Source organism: Microcaecilia unicolor, chromosome 9 (genome assembly GCF_901765095.1).
Source record: "Microcaecilia unicolor chromosome 9, aMicUni1.1, whole genome shotgun sequence".
Lineage (NCBI taxonomy): Eukaryota > Metazoa > Chordata > Amphibia > Gymnophiona > Siphonopidae > Microcaecilia > Microcaecilia unicolor.
In genome coordinates, this window is record NC_044039.1 from 29,623,005 (window position 1) to 29,646,099 (window position 23,095).

At 43.5% G+C, this 23,095-nt stretch overlaps 1 protein-coding gene across 1 annotated transcript in view; it reads left to right on the top strand.

The window, feature by feature from the left end:
• Nucleotides 1-13,078: 13,078 nt before the first annotated feature.
• The window catches only part of LOC115477798 (tyrosine 3-monooxygenase-like), a 40,719-nt gene continuing 30,702 nt past the window's right edge, over nucleotides 13,079-23,095 (top strand). Inside the window, exons 1-4 of the mRNA XM_030214885.1 lie at nucleotides 13,079-13,321; nucleotides 14,213-14,384; nucleotides 15,912-16,000; nucleotides 19,927-19,994. Of these exons, the coding sequence (XP_030070745.1) occupies nucleotides 13,085-13,321; nucleotides 14,213-14,384; nucleotides 15,912-16,000; nucleotides 19,927-19,994 (566 nt within the window). The 5' untranslated portion in view covers nucleotides 13,079-13,084. The remainder of the gene's footprint in view (nucleotides 13,322-14,212; nucleotides 14,385-15,911; nucleotides 16,001-19,926; nucleotides 19,995-23,095) is intronic.

Consider the following 23,095-nt stretch of genomic DNA (forward strand, 5'->3'; position numbering starts at 1 on the left):
GCCTGTCATGTCCTTTTTATTTTCCGTCATGTCGGTATTGCTGCTGTAATAGAGGGTGATTTTCTTTAAAATATTTGCGCAAGTAAAACAATGCTTTATTCAGAAAAAATAGGCTTTTATCAATTGCCCATCCAATATGTGGGTATATTTCTGTAGGTACAACCTATTTGTATGCGAGCATTCCTGAGGGCAGATTAGCATGGGGGTTTTGTCATACAAGCATCCTCTGGAACATGCAGAGTGGATATGTACAAATTAACATTGCACATCCGTGTGCACCAAAGAGTGGTGAAATCACATGTACATAGATTCCCTCCAGCAAAGCAGGACTTTTGGGCGCTGCTGTATAGGTGCTGGACTTTTGAACACCCAAAAGGTGGTGCCTAAAAGTCCTCTACTTCTTCCCCCCCTCCCTTGCATTGACCTCCAAATCAAGGAGATCAGGGTCCTTAGGTCCTCAGAGCAGAAAGGAAATCTGTGCTGCCCCAGGAGGTGCCTTTGAGAGAGGATAGAACAGGCCACTGAACAGGGCAGTGCAGCCAAGGACATAGGGCTCCCGTTCCCATGGAGAGACCCTCAGGTTTATTTTCAAAAGAGAAGGACGCCCATCTTTCGACACAAATCAGCATAATCGAAAGCCGATTTTTTTGACACCCTCGACTGCTTTCCGTCACGGGGACGATCAAAGTTCACGGGGGCGTGTCGGCAGGGTAGTGAAGACGGGACTGGGGCGTGATTAGGAGATGGTCGTCCTCGGCCATAATAGAAAAAAGAAGGGCGTCCCTGGTGAGCACTTGGACGACTTTCCTTGGTCCATTTTTTTTCACAACCAAGCATCAAAAAGGTGCCTGAACTGACCAGATGACCACCGGGGGGAATCAGGGATCACCTCCCCTTACTCCCCCAGTGGTCACCAACCCCCTCCCACCATAAAAATAAAGTTTAAAAATACTTTTTTGCCAGGCTCTATGCCAGACTCAAATGCCATACTCAGGTCCATCACAGCAGTATACAGGTCCCTGGAGCAGTTGTAGTGGGTGCAGTGTACTTCAGGCAGTTCAGGCAGGCGGACCTGGGGAGGGGGGTTTGGGGGACTCAGCACCCAAGGTAAGGGAGCTATGCACCTGGGAGCAATTTCTGAAGTCCACTGCAGTGCCCGGTTGGTGTCCTGGCATGTGAGGGGGACCAGTGCACTACGAATGCTGGCTCCTCCCATGACCAAAGGGCTTGGATTTGGAAGTTTTTGAGATAGACGTCTTTGGATTCCATTATCGCCGAAAACTGAGGACAACCATCTCAAAAACGACATAAGGATGGCCATCTCTAAGGTTGACTGAAATGTCAAGATTTGGGTGTCCCCGACGGTATTATTGAAATGAAAGATGGACATCCATCTTGTTTTGATAATACGCGTTGCCCCGCCCCTTTAAGGGAGCATCCTGCGTGGGCGCCCTCATGAAAACTTGGGCGCCCCGTTTTATTATGCCCCTCCCTGTGTGTCAAATGGTCTGTCTGGGGGAAGTGGGATCCTGTGTCCTCGATTGCAATGCCCTGTGAGTGATCTATTTCTTTCTAGTCAAAAATACTTTAGTTCCTTTCTATCTTGATTTTATGTTTTTAGATTGTGAATCCAGGGCTGGCTTAACCATTGGACCAGGTGAGGCTTTGGCCCGGGGCACTGGCAATTAAGGGTGCCAAAAAACCCAGACTCTGAACTCATCTGACCTACAGATTAAGCCTCCCCCCCAACACACACGAGTCCGATACTGCTCCCTCTAATCTCTCACTTCCACGCCGTCCTGAAAAGTGTATGTGGGTTGCCAGTAACAGCAGCAGCAGGACAGGCTGCCTTCGGCCAGCCCTTGGTCTTTCCTCTGCTGCATCCTGCCTCTTCTGCTGCAATTTCCTGTGGACAGGATGCAACAGAGGGAAGACAAAGGGACTGGCTGAAGGCAGCCTGTCATGCTGCTGATGCTACTGTCACTGGTGACCAATGTAATCTTTACAGGATGGCAGGGGACTGAGAGAGGTGAGGGAATAGTGCTGGATCCATGGGGAGAGGGAAGGAGAAACTGGATAGGGGGAAAGAGATGCCAAGCCAAGAGAGAGAGAGATGCTGAACCCATGGGAGGGGGAGGGAGGGAGCACCATAAGTGATGCAATGGGGGGGGGGGGGGGGCGCTGCCCAAGCAAGTTGGCCCAGGACGCCACTGTCCCTTGAGCCAGCTCTGTGTGAACCGCCCAGTTCTGCAACTCAGTTTGGGCAGTATAGCAAGTTTTAATAAACTATAAACTATGTACCTGGGGATAATTACATGAAGGTTTTTTCACACAAATAAATTCCTTCTTACAAAAATGCCCCCACACTTACAGTGTGAGGCAAAAAAAAGTAACCCCTTAGAGTTTTTTGCTGTTTTCTCAGCAACTGCTTGGAATTTCAACCTGAAATTTTACAGCTTTATTTGCCGTCACAATCTATGTTTATGTGTCAAGTGGAATGAAATTATCTTTAAACATGGTGAAGTTACAGACTTTTTAGCGTGACCATCCAGTGATTTTCATATGTTCGAAAATATTGCATTGTAAATCTACCGCTATTTGAGAAAAAAACAAGGGGCCAGCCTACTGTTAATGATATCACAGTGATGTAGACTTATGTCTGGGAAGCAATGTTGGAGACCTACCACAGGCTCCACCCAAAGCCACAAACAATCGCTGAACTCAAGGAAGCGCTGCAGATGATCTGGGACAGCCTGCCGCAGAGACCGATTGACAAGAACTTCCCAAAGCAACTGAAGGCCTGTGTTAGGAGCATTCACGTTGACTGCGAGATTCTGACATATTGTTAATTGTATTGTTTCAATGATGTTATTTTACTGTGTTTTAGCTCAAACATTTTTTTTTATTAATTTCTTTATTAGTTTCATATATTTACAAGAATACATTCTTGAAAAAGCAAAACAGTTTAAACATATTACAGGAAATTTTCCACAATTGGAACATTAAACAAGAAAACAATCTTAATCAACTTGTATTAGACCCCAATATGTGGGGGCTAGAGCTTCAATACTCAGGAGTCAAGTTTCACATATCATTCAAAAATAAAGTAAAGTTAAAGAAAGGCTTAACAGTATAAATCGCTATTTTCCTAATTATCTCATTTTAAGACTAATCAGATCTACTTAGCTCCAACACAAGTCATAAGACCTTTTTCTGACTAATAAATTGCTTCAAATGCTCAGAGACAAAAAATACATACTTAACTCCTAGATATTTTACATTGCATTTGCATGGATAGTTTAGGTTGAAGGAGGCACCCAAAGCCAATGTATCAGATCTCAATGCCAGAAACTCCTTCCTTCTAGCCTGAGTCTGTTTTGTAACGTCTGGAAAAGCAAACACTTTTTTTCCATAAAAAGGAACTTGTAAATTCTTTAATGCCATTTTTCTAACTGAGTCCAGGTCTTGTTGGAAAATAAAGGATACCAAAAGAGTTTGTCTTTCAGTTATTTCTGTTAAAGAAGAATCTAGTAAATCAGAAACATTTAAATTAGGCTGTTCTTGTGGTAAAGCTTGAGTGTTATCCTTCAAATCTCTAGATGGTAAGTAATATGCTTTGTTCAACGGAGGTATATTGTCCTCTGTAAATTTCAAATTTTCCACCAAATACCGTTTGAAAATTTGTAAAGGAGAATAAACTGGAGTTCTTGGAAAATTCAATAAGCGCAAATTAAGTCTTCTATTATAATTTTCAAAATACTCCAATCTATTGTGAATCAATATATTATCTTGTATAAGTTTTGCAGAAATTTCTTTCATTTTTGCATTTTCATCAGTTAAATGTTGTATTTTCTCTGAGACTTCGTTTTTCATTACTGTAAGGTCTTTAGATAAAGTCTGAACATTACTCACGAGAGAGTCAATCTTGCTAGTCGATGCTAAGACTGTCTGAAGTATCTCCCATATAGTCTCAAGTGTTACCGGCGCTTTCTGGGCCTTGGATGGCAAAAAGGCTCCGACTGGGGATATCGCTATGGAGCCCAGCTGGTTCACCGTTACGTCGTCTTCGCGGTTTTGCGGATCCCCTCCATAACCGATTCCAGTCGGTTGCGGCGGTTGAGAACGCGTTGGAGGGGACAACGAAATATCCTGTCCCAAAAGCTCAGCCTCTCCTGTTGCTAGTAGCTCAGCGGGACCTCCAGACGCCGTCTTCGCGATTCCCACGAGAAAACTATCGAGCGTCTGCTGGGTCGGTGTAGAGGTAAGAGCCGTCTGAGCTCCGGCTCTAACAAACGCTTTCCTCTTTGTATGCGGCATATTTTGAAATAAACAAACAGGTTATTTTTAAGAAATAGAGGAAGCGTTTGAGCTCCTGCAAACACCTCGATGTTACTCGCGTAGAGATGTAACTGCCGCCATCTTGCTCCGCCCCCCTCAGATTGTGCTCAAACATTTTTAACACGGAAAAATTGCTAGGTAATAATGTTAAAATGTCAGTAATATTAACATAGCTTAAGAAGAATTAAATGTTGTTTAATAGTAATAGGTAAGTATGATGACTAAATAAGTACATAACATTTCTCATTGAAATACAAAGGAGTTGGTGAGAAAAAAGCATAAAAACTCTAGGGGTTATTTTTATATAGCACTGGTATAGATATTTTCGGGGACGGTATGAACAGGGTCACATTTTGTATGCATTTTTATAAAATATGCACTAGTATGGTTAGTTTTTACCAGGGCTTTTTTTGAGGGGGTACTTGGGGGTCCTGAGTACCGGCACCTTTTCCACTGTCTGGTAAACTTGACCCATGGTTCTTGTATTTTAATGAAAGAGCTCAGGTTCTACATACAAATTCTGCCTTGTCATAGATTCTATGACTGGTTGCAGGGGCCCTGGCTATCGTAGAGTGAGTCCCTTAATGATCACTCCACCCCTGAAGGGTGACCTGGTATTTGAGTACCGGCACCTTTTTTGCTAGACAAAATGCACTGGTTTTTACTATGGAACGATTAGAAAACAACAAGAAAATATATCTTACATAGCATTCATACAGTAGTTTACCTGCCGATCTCAGCAGTGCCACTTGCTGGTGATAAAAAGATTTTTTCACTTCAAGATTTACAACACCCGCCTCCTCATCGATCGGTAGATGTAAATTTTCCTATATATATATATATATATATTTATTTATACAATGTCTAAAAAGAAGGATGTCCATATTTATGTCAATACTGTCACTTATATAGGAGCTCGTTTTCAAAACAGAAAAACATTCAAAAAGCAGCAAAGAAGCAGCAGATGGATTTTTTTTGCCAAAACTTCCAAATCACTATTTTCAAGATATTTTTCTATGCAGTTCATATGCAGTGCATCCAGATCACAAAGGGACGTGTTGAGTTGCAGGATGTAAGTGATCCCAAAACTTGGACACTTTTTCTGTCATAATGGAAAAAAGCAAAAAAAAAAAACATCCAGGGCTAAAAGTTAGACATTTTGGTCTAGACTTGTTTCAATCACGAATAAGGGCCCTGTTTACTAAGCTGTGTTATAGGCGCATTAGCGTTTTTAATGTGCATTAGTCATGTACGCATGTTAACAGAGTACACGCCTACAATATCCTTCTAAGCACCTACAAAGTTAATTGTAGGCATGTTAAAAACGCTAATGCACCTTAGTAAACAGGGCCCTAAGTAACTAAAAGTGCCCTGAATGATCACTGAAGGGATTAAGGCATAACCTCTCCTTACTCCCCTAGTGGTCATTGACCCCTCCCACCCCCCAAAGATGTGAAAAAAACAGCAAATACCAGCCTCTGTGACAGCTTCAGAGGTTATGACCAGTCCTATTAGAGCAGCAAGTAGGAACCTAGCAGCAGCATACCAAGGGCGGGGTGGTAGGGGCGGTCCACCCCGGGTGCACGCCGCTGGAGGGGTGCAGAGAGCAGCCACGCACCTGTCGGCTCCGCTGGTTCCCTGCTCCCTCTGCCCCGGAACAGGTTACTTCCTGATCCGGGGCAGAGGGAGCAGGGAGCCAGCGGAGTCGAGAGCCGCGCGGCTGCTCCCAGCACCTAAGTATGCACCCTGGGGGGGGGGGGTTGATGCGCCGGGGGGGTTTCATTGCACCAATGGGGGTCATGCTGCACCCGGGGGGGGGGGGGTGCACATCGGCGATCCGCTCTGGGTGGCAGCCAACCTAGGATCGTCACTGGTCCCTAGAGTAACCTAGTGGTTGGTGCAATGCACTGTAGAGAAGGGAACCCAGGCCAATATTCCACTCTAACTGTTCCACAAGGGGTTATCTGGTGGTAATCAGGTAGTACCGTGTGCTGCCCGGTTATCACCAGGTTGGTGCAGGAGCCCTTACTGCCACCTCAGTGGGTGGCAGTAAGTGTCCCCCCCCCCCCCCCCCACATGGCCATGCGGTAAGTTCAATCTTACTGCATGGCCACTTCTTTTTTAGACCTTTTTGCCCGCTTCAGTAAAAAGGGCCTCAGCGTGCATCAAAAACAGCCACTGCTGCTACTGCAGGGCCCTTTTTACCACAGCTTAGTAAAAGGCCCAATAATGCCATTTTTAGTGCAGCAATAAAATGGTAGTGTTTGTATTTTTGTATTAATGGCCACGTGCTAATGTTTGAGAGATGGTGACAGCATATGGAGATTTGATGACCGATTGACCCTGATGCAGTTCAACGAAACACTGGCCACTGTAGGTCACAGTCTGATTTTTGGTACAAATGGAAGAAAGAGACAATACAGCTAAGCATTTATAGCTGTTATTTTTGACTCGTTTTCGTCTGTTTAAACTTCCTTATTTTCATGTAATTTGAGCAAGGAGGGTTTTGGGTTTTTTTGCCAATGATGATGAAGCCCTGCTCTTTCAGCCCTTTGCTGGGAGCTTCTTGAGGCTTTATTATTTTTACTTTCACTGCTTACAGATAAAAATATAAAGAATCTTTTTTGTATTTCGCCCTTACCACCGCCTATTTTGTAGGTGATAAGGGCTCACGGGCTAATCACAGGTTAATCAGTCAGCACACAACAATTTAGCTGCACTAACTGATTACTGCAGACATGCTCATTCTCTGCCTCTCAGAAACACCCACTCTATGGTTAAAAAAAAAAAAAAAAAGGATACCATTGAACTTTCCATAGTTTGCCTGAGTATGCCCCTGTAAGCACTTTTAAGCTACAGTCTCTCTCTGGCAATCCACAGGTGCTGTTCCTTGTGATCTTGGGCAAGTCACTTAACCCTCCATTGCCTCGGGTACAAACTTAGATTGTGAGCCCTCCTGGGACAGAGAAATATCCAGTGTACCTGAATGTAACTCACCTTGAGCTACTACTGAGAAGGGTGTGAGCAAAATCCAAATAAATTATTTGAGATTCTGTTGCTACTATCTGATATTTTACATGGAATGATGCTATTATTTGAGATTCTATATGGAATGTTGATATTATCTGAGATTCTACATGGAATGTTGGTCTACATGGAATGTTGCTACTATTTGAAATTCTGTTGCTACTATTTGAGATTCTACACAGACTGTTGCTAGTGGAGGAGTGGCCTAGTGGTTAGAGTACTGGTCTTGTAATCCTGAGGTGGCTAGTTCAAATCCCACTGCTGTTCCTTGTGATCTTGGGCAAGTCACTTAACCCTCCATTGCCTCGGGTACAAACTTAGATTGTGAGCCCTCCTGGGACGGAGAAATATCCAGTGTACCTGAATGTCCCCTTCAGCTACTACTGAAAAAGGTGTGATCAAAATCTAAATAAATAAATTTGCAGATTAGAGCATGTGTTCTTTTAAATTGCGACCCTGACTTACCTTACCTTGAACACCAGAGCCATAAGTGCACAACTTCACAACTTGAAACGAACAACTGAAGGTTATTTGACATTTCAGTCGGTATATTCGATCTGAAGAACCATCCACGCAAAGTCCTACTCAAATTATAAAGGTTTGTGTGTCTCTCGCAAACCCTTTCATTTCCTGAATATACCATTTAACTAAAGTATTTTTGTTACATTGTTTCCTCCTCTTCTTGGTCTACTACTGTTTTGGAGCACCATTTTCACTGGTGTCCAGAATTTTAAGTTTAGTGTAAGCTATGGAGATCGGGTATTGATTTATGTTGTCTCTGTCATTAAAGACACGGGGTTATGGACCCGATTTACTTGTCATTCATTTATTTCTTTTGCGGATATCTGAGCAAACAAAAACGTTATCCTAATTTTAGGAAAAATCTGAAAAGGAACTTTTGTTTAAATCAGAAACTACATTATTAGATATTTTTATTTTGCAATTTTCTTTTTCCATTGACTTTTCAACATTTCACTAATATGCAGGTGTTGTTGTTGGTGGTGTTCGTCTTAGATGGGATATCACACAGTACCAAAGATTTGTAAAATTTTGCTAATAATTCAAAAAACGTGGTTGTTGCCTGTATTGCTGTTTCTTGAAACATTATCCTATCTGAATTTAAATCTTTTTTTATTGCTAATAAACAACAATGAGAGCAACAGTTTCAGAAAAGCAACGAATATGAGCAATAATTAATTTACAATAAGTATAGATAATAACTAATTAAGATGTCCAGAAAAGTATATATTCATCCAGCTCCTTCAATTTTTTTTTAAAGAAAAGTGCTACAGTTAGGGTATTTTATCTTTTATAATGTACTATTACAAAATGACACTAATCAAACCTAGACAAAACAAACCATTGGAGTTTAATTATACTGTTGTTTTTACGTTCTCACCTCCTTAGTCTCTGTACGTTGGGAGATTCAGTGGATGACTTCTTAATAATAAACTAGACGCAATTAACGCAGACTGACACTATTTAACATAACACAGTGCTTTCCATTCTCTGCACAACGGCAGATTAAATAACAGGGAGATAATTTAACCTGAGGTAGGGAATAGAGGAAGGCAGCAGGTTTAGGGAGCTAGTTATTCTTCAAGAACCCGTAAACTCATGGGATTCAGCACCAAGGACAGCGCAGCTCTCGTTGTTCTGCAGGATTCGGAAGAATTGGCATCTGCAAACAGCCTTCAAGGATATTAATATTTAGGGGAGAAGTTATCAACACGGGTTACTGTGAGTTATTTTACTGTTAAATCTATTGGTAACTATGTCTCATTGAATAAAATCCGTTTTAAGGTAGCCCATATTTATAACTTCCCTTCTTAATTGCTTAGTTTATCTAGTTCTTTAAGGCTGTTAGTCTTGTAAATATTCTGCCTTTTCAGTGCATGCATGACAAAAAGAAACATATATTTCCGAACACAAAAAAATAATCTAACATTTCCCTCTTCTTTCATTATGTTCTGCCTTGATCTCTTATCCTTACTTCCTCTCCTATGTGTACAGAGAACAACAAATTCTTCAAGTATGTCTGCACGCTGACATATCAAATGTTATTTTTCTGCTTTTAAAATGTTATTTACACTACATTTTATTTTAAAAATTAAAATTGGAAGAGAAAAAAAAGAATTGAACCCACAAAACTATAGGATTTGGGGGCAGAACTGATGAGTAAATATTTTATAAGGGTTACATTTCAGTGCGCATTGCAAAAAAATCCTTTGTGGTCCTGTTCACAGAGGATGCTTTGGGTCTAAAAAGCTCCAGCTGTTAATGAGAAAATACAGTGCAAGTTCGGATTCTGGTGTCATTTGCACCAAGTACTTACTAAAATATGATTATTGACTAATTTTCTTTTAAGACTGAATTCTAGCCAACGTTAACAAACATTTCCAGATTAATATCAAGGTAGTCTAAAGGGTGCCTTTACTAAAATGCAAAAAACACTTAGCCTATGAATTAGATACAGTAGTGTATGGCCCCTAATGCACTCACTATGTAAAATGCATTCAAGGTGGTGACTGAGCCTTTCAATTAGCCAGGATAACTGTACTGCACATTAACCACTACCACCGCAGATAATACCGAAACGCCATTTCAAAATAAGAGTGGATGTAATCTCTGGTGTGCATGGTAAGATTTATTTTTTCCTCTTTGTTAACCTTATGGGATGATGCTGTGTATATTCCCAACAGTTAACACATAAGCTTTTCAGTTACCCTGCATTATGTTTTGCAAATAATCACGGTAACTGCAAATTTATACCACACTTTAACAGGAGAGCCATTTAATGGCCATGTGAAAAAATATAAAGGGAGTTGATTGCCTGGTAGCAATAGAAAAAAAGCAACTATCTATCTTAATTCAGAGCTATATTGCATGACAGTTTACAATGTGGAACACAATTGGGGGGGAAAATAAGGTTGTGCTCTGTATATTCAAGTTGCTGTAAAAATAAGATACAGCTAAAAATATTTGTGGATGCATTCAACCGGATATACATCTCCAAAATGAAGAAAAGCTGAAAGCTAGCTCCGAAATATATAATCTGGTATTTGACAGTTTTAAAAAAAAATGTTTAAAGGTGCTTAGAAGTTTTGTGGTTTATATTCAAATTTTACAGTAAATTATTATTTATTTTGGGACGTCAAACACCATTGTTTCTAAGCTGTTCAAACTATAAACACCCTGAGGGAAAGGGTGAGCTTGCAGTGATTCGTTTATAAGATAGATATATAAAAAATGTAATTCCAACCAGAAAGAAAATAACATACATGTTTGTCTTTATTTATCATAAAGAAACAATGATCACATCCATACTCACGGGAGGCTCCGTTCCCTTATAACGAATGTTGTTGGGCTGCTGACTTGTTGTTGATAGTCTAGAATCCTCCTGCATGACAATACTAGGGGGGGGCACATCTATTCCATAATCCTTCTAGCAAGAGAAATGTGCAGCAACACGTATTTTGTTGACATTGTAAGTAGTATACTATGCCTTACTGTGTATTGTTATTTTTGAATATTTTGACTGCTGTAATTGTCTATTACATGTTTGATTTATTCTTACTGAACACCGCCTTGAGCGAATTCTTTCAAAAAGGCGGTAAATAAATCCTAATAAATAAATCAATAAATATTAAAAAATAATTCCAGGATCACAGGTGTCCTCTTATGGTAATTGCAATCTTCTTCTAAACAGCTGTAACAAGGGGGGGGGGGGGGGAGGGGGTTCTGCTGGATGCAGTTGTATAGGCTGTAAGCATAAGAATCCTACATTTTAGGAATAGTAGTTTTCATTTTTCTTACCCAGAAAACAGAAATTTAAAGAGCCACTACTTCAGAAACCCCACATCATTTCACATCGAGGTACTTCCTTAGGAATCTGCTGAAGTTAATTCCTTATTCCCTAGTTTAGCAGATAAAAGCAGAAACACCAATAATCCACAACTGAAAGTTTTTCATGCTTATAGCTTATATATTTGCCTTCTACAGACTCCAGTGACCTAAATTGCTACAGCTCTTTGTGCACAAGATTGCAGGCACAGCAGAAAGATAGCAGTAATTCTTGAATTAGATTTGGAATGACAACCCTTTCACTAGAATTGTTTTTTTACTCACGTTGAAGTTTCTCTTGTTGTCTTTAAAAGGCAGGACTTTGGAACTGGTGTATTCCTTGAATTTTATTATTATTATTATTTACAGAGAAGCGCTCTAGACTTCCATTCCCCAAACTTTTTCTGGAAGACCCACTTCCTGTTGGGTTTTCATGATATACACAATGAATATGTATGAGATTTATTTGCATACTTTGGAGAACCCACCCATATATGCAAATTTACTTCATACACATTTATTTTAGATATCCTGAATCCCTCACTGGTGGTGGGGATTTCAAGACGGGTTTGGAGCCATTGGCTCTAGACCGTCTGCATCAAGCTAGCAACTTAATTGAATTTACCACATAAATAAGCCTCCTGTGACAATGGCAATGATAATTATTTACCTATTATAAGAAAAATGCAATGTTCATCCTCCTCTTTAGTACAATATATCCATCTGTTTATCTATCTATATCTATACATCTAAATATAACAGACAGATCTATATCTATGTTCTATATATAAGAGAGAGAGAGAGAGAGAGAGAGAGAGAGAGAGAGAGAGGGAGGGAGAGAGAGAGAGAGAGAGAGATACACTGTTTGTGGTTGGCCATAATCTAAGAGTTTATTTCCATTACCTCTACGTTGTAAAACCTGTGAATGATAGCAGCACTTTCATAGGAAAGGAATTGGGGATTTCTTGAAAAACATTACTAATAGGGTTATGGACTCTAGAAATCTAAATAATCACCAGTGAACTAAGACATTGAATGTGCACATTTTGTTCTATCTATTCAACTATTGGAAGATTATTTATACATAAAGAGAACCGTGTGGCAAATTAAGGAACGTAACTCTACTTACAAGCATGAATGGCAGAAAAATTATGAAAATTGAATTGTCTTCATCTACTATGCATTGCAATAGAATTTAAAAAAAATATAGAAAAGCAATTTTAAAGTACAAGTACCGTAAAAAGTTGAAGACTAGTTCAAAGTGAAAGGTCTCAACTGAAATTCCACTTGATCTTTCTATAGAATACATAACAATATTTCTGGAAAGTAAAGGATTTGACTCACAGTATTCCGTAAATAAAATGAATGGCAACTTTAAAATGAATATTCAAATACCCCTTTCAACTCGCTGCTAGGAATTTACGTCATGGAAGTCTTTTGTGGAGGGGCGTTGTAAATACCCTCTTAAAAGGCCCTTCCTTCTGTATCTGAGTTTCTGCTTCGGGATCTGCTCCTGCTTCCAGATAACACAGCAGTTCTACTTCAGATTTAAACCTATTACTAATCAATTTGCAAACCTAAAAGTCAGATTTCTCATGTTATTAACGATGTTGGTCAATCATCAATATATGAATTAAAAATACATCTACAGCAATCCATGATTCCATGGCACATTTCCCAAGCAGTTGGCTGTTTGGTATGTGCTAAAAAAATATATATTAAATAAATTAAATGTTAAATTCAAAGCTGTTGCTGTGCTAAACCCGTTTGAAAGAACTACTCCGTTGACTTTCAGATCTTTCTGAAAAAGGAATCCTCTCGTCCGTATATTGTGCGGTGCCTGATAAGAGATCTGGATTTTGAGAAGAGGTGTTCAATGAAGACCGATATTGGTGGGTCCAAGTGTGGCCAGTATCAAGGTAGAAGACAGAGTCTCATTGAAGATGCCAGAAAGGAGAAGGAAATGTTGGGTTCCTCTTCCGTAGGTACCTTGGAAAACCAGGATAGTCTTGTCTTTGAGGAAGATCAAGAAAGAAAAACAACCCTGAATCTAGTCTTCACTTTCGGAAAGGACACCAAAACTGGATTCTCCAGGACTGTCAAAATCTTTGAGGTATGACGTTTCTGTGCGTCTCTCCTTGCATATTCTGGTAACACTTGGTTGTTGAGTCTCCTAGCAGGAAACTAATAGGGTTGGGAAAAACATAAGACGGATAGGATGCCCATTACAATCTAAAAATGTATAATATGTATGCAAATAGGTTCTCCTTATCTTTTATTTATTTTAATTTATAAATTTATTGTTATTCTGTCAACATGACCATTGTTCAATTTTCCTTTTAAGTACAAATAAACGTGTTCCACGGTGGGTTGGCTTGTTATAATTCAATTTATGGAGTGGATTAATACTTTATCATGTTCAGCAACCTGTACTCAGGCTCAAAAATAGGCACAGTGGTTCAACTAAAAATTCTCCAGAAGCACAAATGTTTTGCAGACTACTGTTTTTCACCCACAGAGTGAAAGAGCCTGAGCTGTTGATAAAGTGTCACTTCAATTACAATAAAGATAATCTGGGGGATTCTATATATGGTGACTAAAGCTGTGTGCGCAAGTCAGTGCACATTGCCAATTTGTGCGTGCAACTTGATTAATGTGCTAATCCGTTTTAGTAATTGACTGCTAACAGCCAATTATTGGTGTTCATTGGACTTCATTGGGATTTATGTACGGATCATATTCTATAATGCTCCACACATCAATCCTATAGTGCATAAATTCAAGAGGGCATGGCCAGGGGCATTCCCAGAATTTACAAGCATTGTTACCGAATAGACCCTATCAGCGACTAATTTAGCCACCATTTATGTGCTTAACGCTATTCTATAGAGGGCGTGGATCCTTTATAGAATAGCGCTCAGTACTTCAGTGCTGATTTTTTTCAGCACCATTTATAGAATGTAGTCTAATATGTCCCAAACCAAAACCGATTTCTCTTCTGTAGACCTTTGCAGCTCAAATTCAGCACATTGAAAGCAGACCAGCAAGAAGTTCCAAAAGTACAGATGATCTGGAGTTTTTTGTGAAGTGTGAGATTCATAACTCTGATATCAGTGCACTTCTGAATGCTTTGAAAAAGGTGGCAGATGAAGTAAGCACTGTCAAAGAAGAAAAAGGTATGTATTTCACATGATCATTTATCTAAGTGTCAGCCTTGTTTTCACAAAATGAACACATTTTTTTACAGAGTGGAGACACAGACCTTTGTATGGAAACAACTGTAAACATTATATTTTGAACAATGAAAAAGTCAAAACTATGTACACTGGTGATTGTCCATTGCCCTCATTGAGGCTGCCGCCACTCCTCACACAGCATCCTTGGCTCTGCCACTATCTGGCCTAGTACCTCCCATTGCACCAGCAGCTCCTGCTGTACGTCTGTCTGCATGGCTGAGACTTGCAAGAGGAGCTGGACTATGGTGTCTGGTTGGGTGGGCCCACCAGTAGGCATGGCAGCTGTTTCAAGGAAGCCTTCAGCTGCTGTACCCTCCAGTGTAGCCGCTGAGGGGACTAATCCTGTGCCCTTATCCCCCCTCCAGTGGGGGCATGTCCCTCCAGGGGTCCTCCCCCCCCTCCTTGACCTCCAGAAGTTGTAGGAATGTGGCACCTTCCAGGGCCCAGGGTCTATTTCTACTTCCTCCCATACTCTCTGAGGGGTGGTCTGTTTGTGGATGCCCTGATTCACAGTGGGATGGTCCTGGGCAGGCTGTTCCAGGGAAAGCTGGGCCTGGGCAGGCTGTTCTTCTGCAGGCTGGTCCTGAGCAGGCTCTTCAGCAGCTGGAGGGTGCTCTGTGAGTGTAAAAGGTTTGCTATTGAGATCAACACGTCCTACATGGCTTACATAGTGGTGCAGCTGGCTCTCAGGAGGCAGGAACAGGGACAATGGGGGGGCAACAATAGATGACATAGCAGGGAACTGTGGAGGCAATGATATCAGAGCTGTTTGTCCCCTGAGATGGTGGTCTGGCTATGGGCACAGAGGATGGATTCTAGCCCTGCTGGAGGGCAATGGGTGAGCAGGCATTGGCTGGGAGGTAGTATGGCAACAACTGTGTTGTTGCATGGATGGGGTCATTGTTATCATTTTCATCGGGGATGTAGGTGTGTGTGTGTGTGTGTGTGTGTGTGTGTGTGTATCCTACAGCTGGGTGGGAGATGGCAGAGGACCCTGTTGGAGCTGCCCATCCTTCTGGCCACCTCTGCTGGGACCCCTAGGAAAAAGGCAGTTTCCATGAATCAAGTTGGGAAACCTGGGTTTGGGGGCATCTATCTGTGAGGTACTGATGCTAGCTGTTTTAGGGCCCTCACTGATAGCATGGTTGCCCATATTTTGTGGGTGCCCCGGGGAGGGGAAGTGTACACATAAGTGGGAGTTTCCAGAAGAGGGGTATGGAGATTTGAGAGGCCCTCGGCTTGGGCCTTGAGGGACATCTCACAGGGCAGTATACTGACCTTTGGAGCTGATAGTGGTATATCCAATGAGTGTGGGTTAAGGGGCATGAAAGACCATCCATTGACAGCATTGGTCTTACTTTCCAACCTCTGAAGCTGCAGTCAACGATCACTTCAGTTATGAGGTCATTTAAGTTTTGCCTTAATTGGATTCCATCCTTTTTCTGTGACTTTTACTTATTCTTCCAGTTCCCTGGTTTCCCAAGAAGATCAGAGACCTTGACAAGTGTCATCATCTGATCAGCAAATATGAACCAGATCTGGATCAAGGGCACCCTGTAAGTATGAAGTACTTGAAAATTCAGTATAAACTAACAGTAACTTGAGGCCTAAACATCAGTCAGAATAATGTATTGATCCTGTTCTGTGAGGCTTTTCCAGGAGGCATGGCTTTTTGTTTTACCAGAAAGGAATATTCAAGGCAAATTTTAAGATTATGGCGCACATCAGCAGAGTATTTGTGGGGAATGGAGTCCCCTAGGGAAGACTAGAGTATGGTGGTGGGTTCCAAAACCCAGTTTTTGGGTGCCTTCAAAATACGGCACTCTAGGCGACTGCCTATATTGGCTATGCTTAAATCCAGACCTGGAAATATTTTACTGACCATATGGAAGTTGATGTGTCCTACTACTTTGTTGAAATCAGAAACCATGGAAAATGCGAACGTTACATGAATTAAGTTTTGCAATATTCTACAAGGTATAAACCAGGATACATGTGTGAGCCAGAGAAGGCTTGCAAATGCCATGAATTAAAAAACTTTTAAGAAAATGAAGCCTTCTGCATTGTATCACTTTCCTTTTTATCTCCAGTTCAGTTGCAGCTAGGACCAGGATCCTGGACCCTTGATCCTTCATCACAACTGACTGGGGATCTCCCCTGTTTGATGTCTTCCTCGCCAGTGTTCCTAGTTTGGACATTACAGCAGTGGTCCTGAGACAAAGGGCCAGGGCTGCCGAGAGACAAGGCCTGGGGCAAGGCCGCTCTGCCTCTGCCCCTTCCCCCCGCTGCTGCCGCCGCCCCTGTCGCTCCAGTCCGCAGTCTCACCTGCCTGCCTCCACGGCTCTGGGCCCCCTGCATTCAAAGCGTCAGTTGCAGATCGCCTCTCTTCTGGCCTTCCCTCCCTGTGTCCCGCCCTCGTCTGATGTAACTTCCGGTTTCTGCAAGGGCGGGACACAGGGAGGGAAGGCCCGAAGGGAGGCGATCTGTGGCTTCTGCTTCGAATGCAGGGGGCCTAGAGCCAAGGAGGCAGGCAGGTAAGACCGGGGACTGCAGCGCTGGTGGCCTGACCCCTGTGCTGGGCCCCCCTTGCAGGCCCAGGCCCGGGGAATTTTCCCCCCCTCTCGGCAACCCTGCAAAGGGCCATACACAAGACTCCTTCTGGAGCCCTGAAATCCTGAGCACTGAATCTGGCAGTCTGTAAGAATTTTCAGCAGGACTATCCAGATAGTGCCATGGAAAATGAATGGGTAGGACACTTATCCATATAGCAGCTGTGGCTCTAAGGATAAGCGATTTTGAATATCTAGCTGCCAGGCTCGAATGTTCTGAAAACTGGAGAGAAATTTAGAGCTCCTTTTACAAAACAGTTGTACACGTACCACTGCTTTGCCACATGCCAAATCGGGACCACCATCAGGCTACCGCAGGAGCCTGGCGATACCCACACCCAGCGTGCACCATTTCAAGTGTGACAAAAATATGTTTTCTTTTTCTAGCACTGGGGCTTGCCTGGAGGCAATTGGGCAGCGCTTCACGCTGCTCAGTTACCACCAAGTTAGCATGGGAACCCCTATCATCACCTAAATAGATGATGGTAAAGGCTGTCCCCATAAATGGCCATGCACCAATCCCTGTGATTAGTGCAGAGGCATTTCTTTCTTATTGCCAAAACAACTCTTTACCTGCTGTGGTAAAAGGGGACCTCGGCACACGGCAAATCAACGCACTGATGCCACCACAGCCCCCCTTTAATGCAGCTTGGCAAAAGGGACACTTAGAGGGGCATAATCGAACGTGAACACCAATCTCCATGGGCGTCTATCTCCGAGAACGGGTATGTGAAGGGGCGGGACAAACCACATTTTCGAAAAAAATGGGCGTCCATCTTTTTTCCGATAATATGGTTTGTGCCAGCCAAATGTATCGGATTTGTGCAGATTTGAGCTGGGCGGTTTCGTTTTTCAGCGATAATGGAAACCAAAGGCGCCCAGCTCAAAAATGACCAAATCCAAGGCATTGGGTTGTGGGAGGGGCCAGGATTCGTAGTGCACTGGTCCCCCTCACATGCCAGGACACCAACCGGGCACCCTAGGGGGCACTTGTAACAATTAAAAAAACAAAGCAAACTACCTCTGAAGTCCATAGTTCCCCTCCCTTGGGTGCTGAGCTCCACAACTCTACACCATTACCATAGCACTTATAGCTGAAGGGGGGCACCTACATGTGGGTACAGTGAGTTTTGGGGGCGGTTTGGAGGGCTCCCATTTACAACCACAAGTGTAACAGGTGGGGGGGGGGGATGGGCCTGGGTCCACCTGGCTGAAGTCCACTGCACCCACTAACAACTGCTCCAGGGACCTGCATACTGCTGTGATGGAGCTGGGTATGACATTTGAGGCTGGCATACAGGCTGGAAAAAAAAGTTTTTTAAATTGTTTTTTTTGGGTGGGAGGGGGTTAGTGACCACTGGGGGAGTCAGGGGTGGTCATTCCTGATTCCCTCCAGTGGTCATCTGGTCATTTAGGGCACTTTTTGGGACTTGTTCGTGAAAAAAGGGTCCAAAAAAGTGACCCAAATTTGCGCTAAAAACGCCTTTCTTTTTTCGATTATCGGCCGAGGACGCTCATCTCTCCTCGGCCGATAAACATGCCCCAGTCCTGCCTTCACCACGCCTCCGACACGCACCCGTCAACTTTGGCCATTTCCGTGACAGATTGCAGTTGAAGACGCCCAAAATCGGCTTTCGATTATACTGATTTGGACGCCCACGGGAGAAAGACGCCCATCTCCAGATTTGGGACAAAATATGGGCGTCTTTCTCTTTCGAAAATAAGCTGGTTAGACACCTAACTTAGAGGATCTTTTACAAAGGCATGCTGGAAGCTTTCACTGATCTTGCGACCAGAAGCAGTTGTTTCGTGAGAGCATCTCTCCATTTGACATTGCATGAAGGGATAACACGGTGGCGCAACATATTGCTTCCAGCCCACAGCCGTACGTTTTCTGCTACACTTCGTGACCCCTGACGCAGGCGCTGTGCGCCAAAACATGGACCGTGTCGGGTCCATTCTAGGATTGTTTCATCTATATATTTGATTAAAATTCTTATCCCCCTTTTTTTGATGGCTCCTGGTACTTTTTGATCAATCTAGCAACAAACATTCAGACACATTTTAGTTGAAGAGGTTGGTGAGTAATTACAGAGCGGATGAAAAGAGAAAGGGTAGTAGAGTTCAATACATCCGTATGATAGTTACAGTTCAGGAGTTATTGATGCAATGCGGGACTTTAGCGTAAGCTTTTCCAAATAAGGTGGTCTTCAGAGATATTCTGAAAGTCGGATGATCGCAAGTAGTTTTTACTAATTTAGGTCATCCATTCCACAAACAAGCGCTAATATAGGGAAAGGTGGATGTGTAACTGGTTTTATACTTGAGGCCAAAACATGTTGGGTAGTGGAGATTTAAATACGAATGAGATGATCTGTGAGAATTCCTGGGTGGTAAGTTGATAAGAGTATCCACATAAGCTGGAGCTTCGCCGTAGAGGATTTTATGCACCAGGGCGCAAATTTTAAAAGTTATACGATCCTTGACAGGTAGCCAGCCTAACTAATCATTAGCGCACACTAAAAATGCTACTGAACATTGTAAAAGGACTCCTAAGTTTGTTCTGTTCATATTATGGTTTAGGTTTTTCTCATTTTGTTCAACTCTTGGTGTTTTCTTTCTTGATCTCATGTTGGAAATGTGGATGATAAAAATGTGGTAAATAAATAAAAACAAAAAGGAGACAAGAACAAAGAATATACTAAAATCTGGAAATGTTTAAAAGATTCCCGTTATCATGTGCTATGATGGTCAGTTCAGTTCGAGGGTACATCTGGATTTAGATGCGATGCCAGTCTTCAATGGGGTTTTCCATCCCTGTGTAGCAATAATGGATTTTAAGTTTTCAACACTGATTGTTTTATTCATCTTAGGGCTATACTGACTTAGAATACAGGAAAAGGAGGAATATCATCACAGAACTGGCTTTTAACTACAAACAGTAAGTCACTGGCCAAGTAGAAATTAATATCTTTAGATCCTCCGTTCTATTTCTCTCTGTCCATAACTAGCATGTTTCTACAATCTATGGGGCCCTTTTACAAGTGGTGTTCCTAGGTCGGCTGCCACCTGGGGCGGATCGCCGCTGCGCACCCCCCCCCCTGCTGGGTGCAGCGGTGTCCATCCCCCCCCAGGCTGCAGCACGACCCCCCTCCCTGACGCATCAAGCCCCCCACGGGGTGCAGCGGCATCCCCCCCAGGGTGCAGCACGCCCCCCCTCCCGGCGCAATGACACCCCCTCTCTGGTGCATCAAGCCCCCCCCCCCGCGCAATGACACCCCCTTCCCTGGTGCATCAAGCCCCCTCCCCCCGGGTCCATTCTTGGCTGCTGGAGGGTGCAGAGAGCAGCCACGCGCCTGTCGGCTCCACTGGCTCCCTGCTCCCTCTGCCCTGGAACAGGAAGTAACCTACTCCCTGCTCCCTCTGCACCCTTCAGCATCGTGCACCCAGGGCGACCGCCCCCACTGCCCCGCCCTTGCTATGCCACTGCCTTTTACTAAGCTGCGGTAAGCACTAATGCCTGTTTACCACAGGTTATTAATCACCACTGCGGTCTGCGCTCAGGCATCCTGTGGTAGTTTTGACTTCTGCATGCACTTCCCATGCGCTCAAAAATACTTTTCATTTTTTAGCGCTGGGGCACGTTAGGGGGCAGAGAGTAGGCATGCCCAGCACTAATTGGTTAGAGTAGCTATATTTCTGTGTACTAAGGGCCCCTTTTACCAAGCTGTGGCAAAAAGGGGGCCAGCACTGCTGTCAGCACATGAGGCCCCCCTTTTACCGCAGCTGGTAAAAGGGAAGTCTCACTTTCCTACAGGAAATGGCCGTGCGGCAAGTAAATCACTTGCCACGGAGCCATTTCTGGGGGAGCCTTAGCGCCACCCATTGAGGTGGCAGTAAGGGCTCCTGCATTAACCTGATGGTAACTGGGCAGCGCATGGCACTGCCCGATTGCTGCTGGGTACACTCCAGTGCTACAAAAATAAATACATTTTTGTAGCAATAGAAATGGCGGCACGCTAGGGGTGGAAAGTACCACCGTGCTGCTGTGGTAGCCCTGCGGTACTTCCTGTATAGCGAGCATAAGCCCACGTTGGGCTTACCAGCGCTTTGTAAAAGAGCCCTAACTGGTTATCACATGGTTAGCACAGGAGCCCTTTACGGACTAGAAAATAGAGGGCCCTTTTACTAAGCTGTGTTAAAAAATGGCCTGCGGTACCAGTAGCGGGGGGGCTTTCCCACACACTGAGGCCACTTTTAGTGTGGCTGTAAAAAGGCCATATTTTACATTTCTTCAATTAGTGGCCATACGCTAATTTCCCTATTAGTGCATAGCCATTAGTGCGAGACCCTTACCGACACCTATTTACAAGGCCTCCCACACTAACCACACACCAACTGATATTTGTTACTGCTTAATCCTTTCTTGTTCAGATATTGGTCGGTGGACGCCGCGGGCCCTGGGGCGGGAGTCGAGGCCTTGGCCGGAGATGGGGGGAGACTGAGTAGCTGCAGGGGTGGGTTTCTTTCCTGATGCTGGAGATCTGGATGGAGTTGGGTTGGGTGCAGCTTTGCATGAATGAATTGCTTTGTAGTGGAGCATGGCGGGAGTTGGTGGATGGGTGGGGCTCCCTGGGGTTGGTTGGCTGGTCGACGGGGGGAGTGCCTTGTCGTTTTTTGAGGCTTTTCCTCCTTTTGATGGGACATTGCCACTTTGTGGACCGGTAAGTACAGATCAGTTTGAGATAATATTTAATCATTTCTCTGACCTCATGTGCAACTTTCTTTAAATCAATCACCTTACTTTTTAACTCTTCCTACTTTCTTACCCTTCTATATGTTACACCTTTACTTTACCCTTCGTTATCAATTATAATGTTCTATTACGTATTGTGTTGACATTGTAAATAGTATACTATCTAGCTTATAATTGAAAAAGAAAAACGCCTATATTGCGACCCAAATCGGGAGATAGACGTTTATCTCAAAAAAATGAATAAAGCGGTATAATCGAAAGCCGAATTTGGACGTTTTCAACTGCACTCCGTCGCAGATGCGGACAAAGTTGATGGGGGCATGTCAAAGGCGTGGTGAAGGCGGAACTGGGGCGTGGTTATCAGCCGATCAGAGATAGGCGCCTTTCGCCGATAATGGAAAAAAAATATGCGTTTTTAGCGAGAATTTAGGGCACTTTTCCTGGACCCTGTTTTTCCATGAATAGGGCCCCAAAAAGTGCCCTAAATGACCAGATGACCACAAAAATATGCCGTTTCACAACTTTTTATGTTCACCCTCAAATGTCATACCCACCTCCCTGGCAGCAGTATGCAGGTCACTGGAGCAGTTATTAGGGGGTGCAATGGACGTCAGACAGGTAGACCCAGGCCCATCCCCCCCACCTGTTACACTTGTGCTGGTAAATGGGAGCCCTCCACACCGCCCCCCCAAACCCACTGTACCCACATGTAGGTGCCCCCCTTCACCCCTTAGGGCTATAGTAATGGTGTAGACTTGTGGGCGGTGGGTTTTGAGGGGGATTTGGGGGGCTCAACACCCAAGGGAAGGGTGCTATGCACCTGGGAGCTCTTTTACCTTTTTTTTTTTAAGTGCCCCCTAGGGTGCCCGGTTGGTTTCCTGGCATGTGCACTACGAATCCTGGCCCCTCCCACGAACAAATGCCTTGGATTTATTCGTTTTTGAGCTGGGCACTTTCATTTTCCATTATCACTGAAAAACAAAAACGCCCAGCTCACAAATTGTCGAATAAAACATGGACGTCTATTTTTTTCGAAAATACGGTTCGGTCCGCCCCTTCACGGACCCGTTCTCGGACATAAACGCCCATGGAGATAGACGTTTTTGTTCAATTATGCCCCTCCACGCCATACTTTGTATTGTTTTTGAATATTTTTACTGCTGTAATTGTCTATTGCTCATGTTTGATCCAGGAGCGTAACCAGACTTCGGCGGGAGGGAGGTCCAGAGCCCGAGGTGAGGGGGCACATTTTAGCCCCCCCCCCCCGGCGCTGCTGACCCCCCTGC